At 31.7% G+C, this 15,320-nt stretch overlaps 1 protein-coding gene across 1 annotated transcript; it reads left to right on the plus strand.

Moving 5' to 3' along the window:
- Positions 1–9,809: 9,809 nt before the first annotated feature.
- On the plus strand, positions 9,810–11,758 carry LOC105786011 (heavy metal-associated isoprenylated plant protein 7). The gene is made up of 5 exons (XM_012612254.2): positions 9,810–10,061; positions 10,158–10,359; positions 10,455–10,663; positions 10,755–10,842; positions 11,053–11,758. The coding sequence occupies exons 1-5, from the start codon at positions 10,053–10,055 to the stop codon at positions 11,541–11,543; spliced, it is 999 nt and encodes a 332-aa protein (XP_012467708.1). The 5' UTR covers positions 9,810–10,052; the 3' UTR covers positions 11,544–11,758.
- Positions 11,759–15,320: the final 3,562 nt, after the last annotated feature.

A 15,320-nucleotide genomic window follows, 5' to 3' on the forward strand; every position in this document is an offset into this window, starting at 1 on the left:
CACTTGTCCCTGATCAGATAAGTGTAGCTAGGCTACCACTTATCACTTTGTCACTTGATCAGATAAGTGTAGCTAAGGCTACCACTTATCACTTTCTCACTTGATCAGATAAGTGTAGCTAAGGCTAACACTTATCACTTTGTCACTTGATCAGATAAATATAACACTTATCACTTTTTCACTTGATCAGATAAGTATAGCACTTATCACTTTTTCACTTGATCAGATAAGTGTAGCTAAAGCTACCACTTATCACTTTGTCTCTTGATCAGATAAGTGTAGCACTTATCACTTTTTCACTTGATCAGATAAGTATAGCACTTATCACTTTTTCACTTGATCAGATAAGTGTAGCTAAAGCTACCACTTATCACTTTGTCTCTTGATCAGATAAGTGTAGCACTTATCACTTTTTCACTTGATCAGATAAGTGTAGCTAAAGCTACCACTTATCACTTTATCTCTTGATCGAAGTACTCAAATCCGTGCCCGCTTAATTTGATCATTTATTCGATTTTTCACATTTTATTTTATTCTCATTTCAAAAATAAATACATTTCATCATACATTGTATAATCCATGAAATTAACATTTAATCATTAAATTTCAGCCATATGAACTTATTATTTCATTATCTTTCCACACTTGTTTCTATGCACATCACACAAGATATAAGCATATCATTCAACCATAGTAGCAAGCTAGTGTATTTAAACAAAACTCTTTTTGGAACTAACCACATGATAAACCATTTCAATGCATAACTTATAAATTTAACGTGGCATAATCTAGCCACTACTTGGCCAAAGTCTAAGCATATACACCAAATATGTTTGCCAAATACACGTATAGCATAAGCATTATAAACATGGATGAGCACAACATTTATTCATGTATCAGGCTTACCAACATGTGTTAATTCATAAACCATTCATGACATTATTTCATGCCAAATCATATACCGAATATACCATACACACATACTATGAAACTTTTATTTTCACACATGAGCTTAAACCATGACCAATAATGCACAAATATAAGCATCATTTCTATTTCATCGTTTATCAATTAAAATCAAGCATATGACCAATTATACACAAATCATTGATATATTTCCCAATTTTCCTCCTCCTCCTCTCCATTCCACATCCTTAATGTGTATAACACACTTAAACAACATTAGCTATAATTTCACTATTCACTCACATGTATATTCAAAACTGTTTATCCAAGTCAGAGTCACTAAATTATTTTTATCTGGAGCTACAGAGCTCCAATTTAAGATCCGTTAATTTTCCCTGAAACTAGACTCACATATCTTTATACCATAAAATTTTTAGAATTTTTGGTTCATCCTAATAGTACAATTTATTCTTTAAAGTTTCCCCTGTTTCGCTATCTGACAGTTCCGACCACTCTTCACTAAAAATTAATTATCTCATTGTACAGAGTTCGGATGATGTTTTCGTTTGTTTCTTCTAAAAATAGACTCATTAAGGATTCTAGCCATATAAATTATAACTCATAATCATTTTTTTTCAATTTTTAATGATTTTCCAAAGTCAGAACAGGGGAACCCGAATTCATTCTGACCTTGTCTCACAAAATCTATTATATCTCATGATTTACAATTTCATTGCTCACACCGTTTCTTTTATAAGAAACTAGACTCAATAAGCTTTAGTTTCATATTTTATTCATCCTCTAATTCAATCTCTACAATTTTTTGTGATTTTTCAAAGTTACACTACTGCTGCTGTCCAAAACTACTTTTGTGCAAAATGTTGATTTCCATTTTGCCCCAAATTTCACAGTTTATACAATTCCGTCCTTTCTCAATTAACCCATCAATTAATCTAATTTTCTCAATTAATACTTTACCTAAACATTATAAGTTGTTACACAACTATTGAAATTCAGAATTTCCACATATAACTCTAACTTCAAACTCTTTTACTATTAGGTCCCAAGCATTCACTTTCTATTCAATTCTTTCAATAAAATCAGCATATGAACAATTTAAAGCTCTAATTTGATGCTAAATCATCATAAAATTCCAGCACATATTCATATCAACTTTCAAATTCTTTCATAAAATCAAAAACTAATGAATTTAACAATTGGGCCTAGTTGTAAAAGTCATAAAAATACAAAAATTTCAAGAAATAGTCAAGAATTGAACTTACTTGTAATAAAAATATGAAGAACCAGCTTGAAGAAGCCCTTCCATGGTGTTTTTAGCTGATGATAATTCAGAAAAATGAAGAGAAATCTAGATAATTCCACTTTGGTCCTAACTTTATTAAGCAAATTTTGCAATATTCCAATTTTGCCCTTAATTCTTCTAACTTTCTTGCTGATTTCATGCCTTTGCCGTCCAGCCCAAATAGACCTTGGGTCTATTTTCCTTTTAAGCCCTCTTCCGTTTATCATTTAAGCTATTTAATCATTTCCCAAAATTTTACATTTGTTACAATTTAGTCCTTTTGTTCAATTAATTATCGGAACTTTAAAATTTCTTAACGAAACTTTAATACTAACTTTTTAACACTCCATAAATATTTATAAAAATATTTATGGCTCGATTTAAAATCCCTGAGGTCTTGATACCTCATTTCGATTCTAATTATTTTAATATTTATTTCTAGTGCACCATTCACTATTTCAAAAATTTTCCAAACTTCACATTTAACTTATACTTACTAAATTAATAATATTTTCTACCCATTTGTCGAATTTAGTGATCTCGAATCACCGTTCCGACACCTCTGAAAATTCAGGCCATTACCTTTTTTTTCGTCGGATTTGTGGTCCCGAAACCACTGTTCCGATAGGCCTAAAATCGGGCTATTACAAATAAAATCACCTTCGAATCAAAGTTCAAACTTTTGTATCTTTTTTATTTCAGAATTCGGGGAAAAAACAAATGGTTTCTGTACAACCCAAATTTTGCCCGAGCCCAGTACCCAAAACAGAAACCCACACCCAAATAAAACTAAAACTGCCCAATAGGCCCAAAGTCCAGGCCCAAGCACCCAAACCCCTAAATCAGGCCCAAGAAGATTAGTCAAACTAGGGTTTCAGCTTTTCTGAAACCCTAGTGCCGCCGCCGTCACATCACCAGCCACCGCCGCCTGCAGCACCAACTCCACTGCTCAACCCTTGCAAAATGAAAACCAAACACGCAAAGCAGAGGCAAAAACAGTGCAAAATAGTAGAAAAATAGATAAAAATATATTGTCAATTGGCTATAAAAGCCTGGATCTCAGCCTTGTAATCGGCTTCCTCCTTTTTTACGAATATTGGAGAAAATAAAAACAGAAAAAATATTCAAGGTGTTTTTTTCAACATTTATTTATTTATTTTTATCTTTTTTTACGGGCACATAAAAAAGGGAAATACAAAAAAAAAAGATTCAACAGAGAGAAAACAAAATTTATTTCAAAGGTGATTTTGGGTTTCTTTATTATTTTGCTTCTTGTTTTTTTTTTCTACTTATTTACTTTTATTTTACTTTATTTTTGAGTGCTTCTTGTGTTTCGAAACATATATATACCTATATTTGTCTATTTTTTTAAAAAAATAGTATACATAAACATATACGAAATATGCAAAAAAAAATATTACCTTTGAATTTTTCAGCCACCGCATAAGGAGGCCAACGCGGCGGCGGTGCGACGACGACGGCGGTCCCATCGCCGGTTTCTGAGCAAAGCCCAGAGAGAAAACAGAGAAAAAGAGAAAGGGGGGCTCTTTTTTTTTAAAACAGAGTTTCAAATTTTTTTTGGAACTTTTTTGTATTTATAAAACTCCAAAAGGACACCATTTTAGGTAGCCTTCTCAGGCACCAACACGACATCGTTTTAACCTAGATCGGACCGACCCGACCGAACCGCTTAGGATCCGCGTGTTTCTGGACAAAAGGGTTATTTACGCCCCTAGTCCTTCCGCTTTTGAGGCTGTTTACAATTGGGTCCTCTTCGTCATTTTATTCCCGATTTCTCCCCTAAAATTTTGTTTTATTTTCAATTTAGCCTTTTTTTGTTATTTTAGTTATTTTCTTATTAAAGTATATAAATTTGATATTATTATTATTATTATTATTATTTCGTTACTATTATTACTGTTATTACTATTACTCTTTTTACTACTATTATTATTATTGTTACTCTTATTTATTTATGTACTACTATTATTCGTTTATTAATGTATGATTATTTATTATTATTCTTAGTTATTATTATTATCATTATATATATATACACACGTTTATCTTTTATGTTTTACATTTCTAAAATACATGTATACATACATATTTTATAACCCACACGTATAGATATATATATATATCTTTTGTATTTTATAATTTGAAATACATATACACATATATTTTTAATATACATACATGTATACATTTTACATTTCATATGTTTTACATATTTTACAACTTTAAAATACATTTATACACATACATATATATTTTATAATTTTTTATTTATTTATTTTATGGTTTCGTTGTTTCACGCGGTGTTTACTTTTTATTTATTTATTTATTTATTTATGCCCATTTTTATTCAAATAGTTTATATGCTTTTTCTCCTGCATGAGTAATTCATCTTTTATCTTTTATTTACTGATATTCACGCTATTTACACTTGTATCATCGCATTTATTATTGTTTTATTATGCATATTAACACCATACATCAAAAGGAAATTTTTTCTAAATGAGACAATATTTTGCATTTGAAATTTCGAGAAAGCGTGTCCTAACGTGTTGGGTTTCGATTTATCGTTTGACCGAATAGCCAAATATCCTCTTAAAATTTCAAAGTATGGGTTTTGGAACCATAAGTTGATCTTGGTTTTGAGGGTCTAAAATATTGTATCCTAACGTGCTGGATGTGATAATTTTTTTTCAAAACAAGATAATCCTAAATTCCAACCCATGGTATTCGAGTTTTTTAAGGATCATATTTTTAAAACTCTTCAAAGTTTTCAATGTTCGACACTAAGACACTAATTAATCAACTAGGTACCAATTTTTGGGCGTTACGAGGGTGCTAATCCTTCCTCGTACATAACCGACTCCCGAACCTATTTTTCTGAATTTCACAGACCAAAAGCGTTGTTTTAATAAATCTAAACTGTTTATTAAAAACAACCATTTTTCGAGGTGACCCGATCACACCTCATCAAAAAAGATTGGTGGCGACTCCCACATTCGTTTTCATTTTTCAAAACCTAAGTCGACCCTTTTTTAACAAAAAAATGGTGTCAACAGTTTCATTTTCGGCTCTTATAGCCGAACCTAGGCTATTCGCCATTATTTTCTTTTGTCTATTTCTTTTTGTTTTTTCTTCTTTGTCTACTGTTATTGTTTGTTTTTCTTTTGTTTTCTTTTTCTTGCAGGAGGTCTGACACGCGTGGAGGGCCAACGATTGGCGAGCAGTGGCGGCGGGCATGCGAGGAGGCCATGCGTAGGCTGGAAGGCAGCAGCTACATGTGGCTAGGTTTTTTTTTGCTGAAATTTTTTTTAAGTTTGTGGGTTTTGGGCTACTAGGGTTAGGTTTGGGCTTGGGTTGTTGTTTGGGCTGGGGTATTTTATTTATTTGTAATTGGGTTGTTTGTTTGGTTGAATAGTGGGCTGAATTGTAATTGAGTTAGGTTTTTTTGGTTTGGTCTTGGTCTGCTTTGAGTGTACTGGGCCCGGGCAAAATTGGGCTTGTACAATTCAAACACTTTAGAACTACTTGAAAACAAGGTTAATCAAATCAACTAGAATTAGTTTTCATTCAACATCAAACACGAAGTTTCGCTTTTATCATTATTTACAAAACATTCTTATTGCTTAAAATCAAATTCAAATCAATTAAAACATTTTTAATCGAGTTCTAGGTATTCAAAGATAATAGGGATCAAAATTAGGTCTCTAAGGGTCAAAACAAGTCAAATAAGGGAGGGACCCTGTTTTGACATACTTCTACCGCTGCTACTACTCATTTTTGGCTGCTAACTTACTTGTACCAATACATCTAACTACGTGTACCGGTAGAAGTTTACCAAAATTGAAAAATGATCCCAAAACTTACTTAGTTTAGTTCAAAATATTACCAAATAACCTCAATGCATAATGGAAGATTATAAACAAGTTTAAATAACTATTTCAAGCATATCTAATATAACACACATTCTCAAACATGTACTCAACATTAGGGGTGAGTGTTTGATCGAATCAAGTGATAAAATCTCAAATTAATTGAGTTGTCGAGACATATTTTATCATCCTAACTCGATTTAAAATTTCCTTTATTTAATCGAGTCGAGCGAAATAAAATTTAAGTCAAGTCGAATCGAATCGAATCGAGTGAAATTAAAAAATTAGACATAAAATCTTATTATAGTATAACTAATTCTATGTTAGAGTACATAAATTTGAAAGCATATATATCTTCAAACTTTTTTAAAGCAAAATAATAAAAAGTAAGATGCTTTAGTATGATAAATTTGAATCATTAATTAACTTATTCGGTCTCGAATTATTATTTTAGAAAATTTCTAAAATTTTAACTTTCTTTATATATTCTTTAGAATTTATTTTAAACTTTTATAATTTTCTAAAGTTATAAATTTTGAAATTTTATAAATATTTTGAATTATAAAAATTCTTTTGAATGTTTTGTAATTTTTGTTGAGAGGAGATCAATATGTTCATTTTCAAAATTGACAGAGACCATAGAAGTATTTACACCAATCTATTATTTGAATTGTAAATATTTTTAACCTTATACATAATAGTTATATTTAATGTAAATTTTTTTATTAGTAAGTACAATTTTCAATTATAACAGTATAATTATGATTCAATCACATAAACTAAATTATTTGGTCAAGATCTTGAATTTGGGTCCTCCAGATTATTCTGATCAATAAATCAGTGAATGAATTAATGTTAAAATTAGGAGGAAAAATTTAATGTCTCAAACTGAAAGTATTTATTACAACACACATAAAATAATTCTGTAATAATGTCCATACATTTATTTTATTGCCCAATTTTGGTTCGGTTACTGCAAAAGAATTTATGACTTTTTTATTTTTTACCAAACCACATTCATCATTGAATTAATACACTATTTCTAGGGAGCAATTATAATGATCTGGCATGTTTCATTAATGCCACGTGGCTCAATCAAACGGTTGCTTGATTTTGTGGTTGGAAGTAATAACAAATAAATTAAGATAATATGTAATTTAGTACTTGATTTTTTTTTCTAATATAGTATTTGTGTTATTTTTTGGTCCAATGTGATATCTTATCCAAATTTCAAAGATAACGGTACTAATCTTTTAGTGTTTAAATTAAGTTTTAGCGTTAATTTAATAAAAGTTAATTGTTAATATTATTAGGTTTGAATTTTTCATGATTTTATAAATAGAATAAAATTAGTGTTAATTGTAAATTTGTTTAATTATGCATTTAATTTATCAAATACAATAAGATGAATTTGATTTATTTCAAATTTCAGTGTTGATTTGTTGAAAATTCATAATTTGCTACGTTGTGTTTCAATTAATATTATTTTAAAACCGAAATAAATAAAACCTCAACTTTAGTTTAGTGGCACTGGTAGTTCACCATAAAATTTAGGATTTCAATTATAGGAATAATCTTATTTGTAATGTGTAATTTAAAAGTGATTTGTTCTTATCAAAGATGTATAAGTTAACTTTTAATGTATAAAAAAAACCGAAACAATTAAAACATAATTATTAGTTGAAACTTTGGGTCATTGTGTATCTAAATTTAAGTTTCATTTTACGCATTTTTCATGTATGAATTTTTAATTCCACCATGCATAGGTTTAGGCTTGGTGACTTGGTTAGTTTGAATTATTTTGATTCTTGATCAGTGGCGAATCTAGAGGGGGGCTGGCATGGGTTCCGGCCCCCTTAAAATGTAAAATTACTATTTAAACTCTTAAATTTTTTTAAAAAATTTTAAATTAGTAAAGGTAAAATTGTACTTTGGGCCCCTAAAATTATAAAAATTCAATTTAATCCTTTAAAAATTATAAAGATATAGACTATAAAAATTAAAATTTCATTCGACCCCTCTTAAAAGATTGTTCTAGCTTCACCCTCTTCTTGATCTATTTATAGTTTTATATGAATTTAATTTTACTTTATAATTACTTGAATATATATTTGTGATTACCGTATTAATAGCAGAGTACTTGTATAGAATATGGTATATAATTGTAAAATACAAAAAGTGTAGGATAAGAAATTGAAATTTGGATATCCTCAAGAAACCATTATTTGTCACAACCTCATATATAGTATGTGTCTCTCTTCATATCAAATTTAGTCTTCAACGTTTATATTTTTGTTAATTTAGTTGTTTTTTTTGTTTAATTAATTTGGTCAATAACATTTTTAAAAAATATTAATTAAAAAAATAATTTTTTAATGATGTTGGTATGACAACCCACGTGATAATCCATGTGTATTTTAAGATAACATGGTACTATTTTTATGCCATATGGGCTGTCAAGTTTAAAATTTTAACATTTAGTCAGTATTTCTGGTAAAAAACAACAATTCGGCTATTTTAGAAAGATTTATGGTCAAATTTGACTAAGGATGTTTGAACCTAACTGGATTGGCTGGTCGAGTCGATTATATTGAGAAACAACTAGGGTATCGATCCAGAGAATGGCTTTGAACCGATTAGATCGAGAACCGGTACAGACCAATTAAACCAGCTAAAAATTGGTTGAACTGAGATTTTTTATTTTTATTTTTTAATGATTTTTAGTTGAAACAGTCAAATCAATCAGACTAGTAAACCGATGGCTTGACCGGTTCAATCACCAGTTCAGTTAAAAAAAATTAGACTCTTTTTAAAAAGTTGGGATCAAATTTAGCTAAAAAAAATTAATGGTCAAATTAACAAAAGATATAAATGTTGAGGGCTAAATTTGACATTATACCTTTTAGATTTTGAATAATTCAAATGTAAATTATTTTAAGTTTGTATTATTTTCTTACTTAATTTTTCTTAATCTAATCATTTTTAAGTTTTGTTATTTCATTTAGTTGAGATAATTTATTTGAATATTTTTTATTTAAATAATTTTGGAGTTTGACTTAGATAGTTTAAGTTATTCATAATTTAAAATCAAATCAAGTCTACCGACAACCGTTAGGGTAGTAGTAAATCATATTGCACTATTAAAGATAAAATTTTAAGTTGAAATCCTAAAATCGATATTATTAAGAAAAGCCACCACAATCCTTGGAAAGAATAATTTTTGTGAACACTAATTATACCGAAAGAAAAGGTAAAAGTACTACAAAGGCCCTTGTACTAAAGTTGGATTACATTTTGCCTCATCTACTAAGAAAAAGATAAATTAGCCTATGTATATCAGATCAAAAAGCAAACCGGTCTCAATATTAAAAATTATATACAATTCTATTGTTAAAAACTAATCTTTAGATGTCGAATAAGATATACATGACATACTATATATAACTATTGAGTTATTTTATTAGTCATATTAATTTTTAATAGTAGAAATAAATAAATATTTTGATAAAAAAATTATTTTACTATGTAAATGAAGTAATTTAATCATTAAAAATTGTAAAATAATATAAATAACTCCATGCACTTTAACCCAAAAGAAAATAAAATCGGGTGTGAAATTGACAAGTATATCATATGATGATGTTGATGATGTTGATAACGATGATGATGATGATGATGATGATGGTGATGATAATAAAATGCCCTTACCTTCACTAGATCTAATGTTCATGGGGGAACTCATTTTGTTTAAGATTTCTCCGTTAGACCTTTACAGAGAGAAAAGAAGGGAAAATAAATTAAAAAAGAAACAAAAAGCAAAAGCAAAGTCTCTCCAGAGAGAAAACACCAGAGAGTAGCCAAGAAAGCGAAGTTCCTTGATAAAAAGCTTTTATTTCTATCAGAACCATCAAAGTCTTTGTACTTTGAAGTAAAAACCCAGACTCAGTAATCTAATGGGGGAGGTAATCATCTCATAAGATATACCATTTCTTCACTTTGCTTTTTGCTGTTCTTTTTTAGCTTTATATGACAACAAGATGTTTTTTTGTTTCATATAGGAAGAGAAAAAACCAGTTGAAGAGAAAAAAATGGAAGAGAAAAAGGTTGAAGATGATGGAAAGAAAAGTGAAGAAAAGAAAGAAACTAAAGAAGAAACCACTCCACTACCACCACCACCTCCACAAGAGATTGTATTGAAAGTTTACATGCATTGTGAAGGCTGTGCTCGTAAAGTTCGTCGTTGTCTCAAAGGGTTTCAAGGTAGGAACAAAATCAACTTTTACGATATGCTCTGATTTTTTATTTTTATTTTTAGTTTTTGTTAATGATAATTTTGTTTTGAGTGTGTGTTGTAGGAGTGGAAGATGTAATGACGGATTGTAAGAGTAATAAGGTGGTGGTGAAAGGTGAAAAAGCTGATCCTTTAAAAGTTCTAGAGAGAGTTCAAAGGAAAAGCCATAAACAAGTTGAGCTTCTTTCACCTATCCCTAAACCACCGTCTACGGCGGAGGATAAAAAACCAGAGGAAAACGAAAAGCCTAAATCTGATGAAAAGAAAGAAGAGGTCTTTACTCTTTCCCCCTAATACTAAAAAGATTCATTTTTTTCACCATTTTTGGCAGTAATAAAGTTTGGGGTTTTGTTTTTTGGCACAGCCTCAAGTAATCATGGTGGTGTTAAAGGTTCACATGCATTGTGAAGCTTGTGCTCAAGGAATTAAGAAACGTATTCAAAGAATGAAAGGTTCGTTTCTTCTTCTTTTCATGTATTAACGGTCTGATCTGGGAGCCAATTATATATATATATATATATATATAAATATATAGTATTGTCTTTTTTAACTTTGAATCTTTGATTTTTTTTTCAACTTTCATTTGACCCCATTTCATTTGTTTATTAAATTCAATCGACCCCAAATTTATATAATTAAAAAAAGTTGAAATTTTCACTCAGGGGTGGAATCAGCTGAACCAGATCTGAAGAGCTCAGAGGTGACAGTGAAAGGAGTGTTTAGTCCACCAAAACTGATTGAATACGTTTACAAAAGAACCGGGAAGCATGCAGTGATAGTGAAACAAGAACCGCCGCCGCCGCCGCCGCCGGAGGATAAAAAGGAAGAAGAAAAACCCAAAGATGGTGGCAAAGAAGAGAAGAAAAATGAAGAGAGTAGTGGTGAAAAAGACAAGAAAGACTCCTCTTCTGGCGGTGGAGATGACAAGGGTAAAGACAAGAAAGGAAGCGGTGGTGGTGAAGGAGGAGAAGCAAATGTGGCCGCCGGAGGAGGAGGAGAAGTGGCGGAAGGTGCGGTGGAAGAGACTAGAGTGGCGGTGGAGCTGAAGAAAAATGAATTCTATTATTACCCACCAAGGTATGCCACTGAGTTCTATGCTTATCCTCCTCAGTACTTCAGTGATGAGAACCCTAATGCTTGTTCTATAATGTAATCAACAAAAAAATGTTGGGTCCTCTGTTAATCTCCATGTTCGTCTCCTTGTTCTGTTTAATGGCTATAAAAGAAAGTATAATCTACAGTGAAACTGTAGAATTTTGCCATTTTGTATTTTTCTTTAAGATGTTATATATAATTATATCTAAAATAATGATATAGTTTGTAAGTTGTACATTTTTTTTTCTATTGGGTTAATCTCTGCCGTTTTTACTTCTTATCATTTTTTATTTATTAAAGAATCAATTGACTGATCAGTTTACACAATCACATTAAGCCATCTGATGTTTTAATAACACTCTTGGCATTAAGTCGAAGCCTTACTTATTGCAAACGCCTGGGACAAGTCAACAAACCCAGCATCCATCAACAATCGCAATAGTGAGACGTTACAGTTGCCTTTAATAAACTTTGAAGCCAAGGATCATTACTAGCAAACCTTAATAGGATTCCCACCTTCGTTATTAAAAACTAACTCATTTTGAACTTCCCACACAACTCATTTACAACACTTTTGAACAAACCTTCCCACCATAATCCAAAGTTTTGAAACCCCTCCCTTACCAAAAAATTGAATGTTTGCAGTTTGCAGTACGTGAATGTTTTATTTCATATTTTTCTCTTTGCTTTGTCAAGTTACTAATAGAGAAAAACTTTAAATCAGAATCTGACTGTTAATGAAAGATTGGGGTCACGATAATTTTCCTATTTTCAGCACTAAAAATGGATGGATTTCAGAAAAAGAGGAAATGAATTGAAATGGGTTTCTTAAGATCACCATTTGACTTTAAAATCACTTCACCAACAAATCAAAGTCACTTGATACCGTATTTCTATTTTCTTATCAATTGATATTTTTAAATTAAATGTGAAAAAAAAATCAATATTTTGTATTATCATTATATAATTTTATATACAAGAGAGAGGAGGAAGGAAAGTGTAGGGCTGTTCAAATTTCGATTAAAATCAAATTAACTTATCGAATCGATTTCATTCCTTCAGTCGGAGGCCCGTTAATGATTTTTTGAAAATTCGGTTATCGGTTAATTCGGTTCAAAATCGGGTAATTAATTGAATTAACCGAACTTCATAATTAATAATACAAATTAACATACAATGGTTTAGTGAGAATATCGGTAATTTGATCACAGGCTGGCACTTCACTGACAACGAGGGACCCATTAGCTACATTTTCGTGGACAAAAAACAAGTCAAGTTCAACGTGTTTGAATTTGGAGTGTAAGACTGGATTAACTATAACAGTTACCACACTTGAATTATCACAGTAAACTATAGGAGGATTAGCAGAACTGATTTGTAACTCTGTTAACAGAGACACTAACCACGTAATATCACTAGAAGTTACAACTAGACTTCGATATTCAGCCTCTGCCATGGGCCGAGACACAACTTGTTGTTTCTTAGAACACTACGAAACATGTGTATGACTAAAGTAGACACAAAACCCCGTAGTAGAGCGACGATCATCAAAATCAAGACCCCATTTGGCATCAGCATATCCAACCAAAGATAGTATGCTAGATCGTCGAAAAACCAGCCCATGAGTGATAGTACAATGTAAATATCTCATGATACGTTTTAAGGCTAGCAAATGAACAGTAGTAAGTGCATGCATGAATTGACGGACACGATTTACAGCATAGGCAATATCTGGTCTATTTAGAACCACATACTGAAGAGCACAAGCTAAACTTCTGTATTTAGTAGGATCATCAAGCCTATCACCTTCATCTTTAGACAAATTCGATGAATTAATCATTGGCGTATGAACACTCTTTGCATTAGCCAGAGAACTCTTGTCAAAAAAGTCTTGAATGTATTTGCGCTGGCATAAGTGAAGACTACCAGTGGAGGACCTACTAACCTCAATTCCTAAAAAATAATGAAGCTCACCCATATCCTTTAGAGAGAATTTGTTATGTAGTTGTTGAATAAAATAATTTATTTCATCAGTCGAACTGTCAGTAATAATAATATCATCCACATAGACCAAGATATAAACAGTGGACGTGGTTGAAACTTTAACAAACAATGAAGCATCAGCTTTAGATAAGACAAAACTAATAGAGATGATAAACTGTTTCAACTTTTCAAACCAAGCACGGGGAGCTTGCCATAATTCATACAAAGCTTTCGTTAGACGGCACACCAATGGCTCACCATTTGGTGCATATTGAACATATCTTGGAGGCTGCTGCATGAACACTTCATCAGTCAAGTCTCCATTTAAAAAAACATTGTTTACATCGACTTGACGAAGTTTCAATCATTACATACAACAACAAATAAAGTGGTTCAGATAGTAGCAGGTTTGACCACTAGGCTAAATGTTTCTTTAAAGTCACACTTAGGAACTTGAGAACATCCCTTTGCTACCAACTGTGCTTTTCGACGAATAACCGACCTATCAGGATTCTTCTTGATTTTGAAAAGTCATTTGCACCTAATTACTTTCTGACAGGAGGTAGAGAAACCAGTTCCCAGGTAGAGTTGGCCATTAAAGCATCAAATTTAGCTTGAACTACGAATTTCCACTCCGTATAAGTAAGAGCTTCCTCAACAGACCAAGGCTCAAAATCTACAATGTCGATTGATAAAGTTTTAGGCTTAACAATTCCTGTCTTAGACCGAGTAACCATAGTATAAGTATTTCCTACAAGAAGAGAATGAATAATTAGAGACACACTGGATTGACCGACCGGACTAGCTTCTGTGGACGAACTTGAAAGACAATGCTCCTTTATATTATTCCCAAATTCAGCCGGCGAATCAACTGAGACGGACTCACTAGGATGACACGTATCTGGTAACTCAACTGAAACAGATCAGTTAGAATTGTAACTTGGATCAGGAGGTAGAGGTAGAGGTACAACCGGTGACAGGATGGTGGTCTTCTTTGGGTTCTGCGATGAGCCGAATGTAAGAGGTCCTAATATAGGAACATATATAGAAGAACTAGAAGTCGGTGAGCAATGGCGAGCAAAGAATGAAACAGAAACCGACGTTTATCAAACACAACATGACGAGAAATAACAACCTTACCCTCTGGTGTGAGAAAATGATAACCCTTATACTAAGAGCTATACCCTAGAAATGTACATGGCTGTGAGCGAAAATCTAGTTTGTGTGACACAAAAGGACGTAAATACGGAAGCAATAATAACCAAACACCCTTAAGTGATCATACGTAGGCTCATGACCATAAAGATTCTGATACGGAAATGACCATTCAGGACAGAAGTGGGCAGTCGATTAATAAGATGCACAGCACTGCAGAATGCATAACCCCAATAATCCATAGGCAGATTAGCCTGGGCCAAAAGTGTAAGACCAGTCTCCACAATGTGTTTGTGTTTGCGCTCAGTAACACCATTTTGTTCTGAAGTATAGGGGCAGGAAAGACGATGAAGAATCCCATGGCTAGCTAGAACTGAGGTAAAAGCACGAAACTCACCGCCCCAATCACTTTGAAATTTCTTAATAGTCTTCCCAAACTAAGTGCAGACCATCTTCTGAAATTAAAAAAATATTCAACTACTTGAGATTTACGTTTAATCAAATAAACCTAAGTAAATCGACTACACATGTCAATAAATGAAACATAATACTAATTACCCCCACAGTCAACAGAAACTGGTCCCTACAAATCAGAGACAACCAATTCAAACAATTCCATATATTTAGTAGTAGAGTGTCAAAATGGCAATTTATGTGATTTTCTTTTCTGACAGGTAATACAAACATTATCAAGACA

The sequence above is a fragment of the Gossypium raimondii genome, chromosome 7, assembly GCF_025698545.1.
Source record: "Gossypium raimondii isolate GPD5lz chromosome 7, ASM2569854v1, whole genome shotgun sequence".
NCBI lineage: Eukaryota > Viridiplantae > Streptophyta > Magnoliopsida > Malvales > Malvaceae > Gossypium > Gossypium raimondii.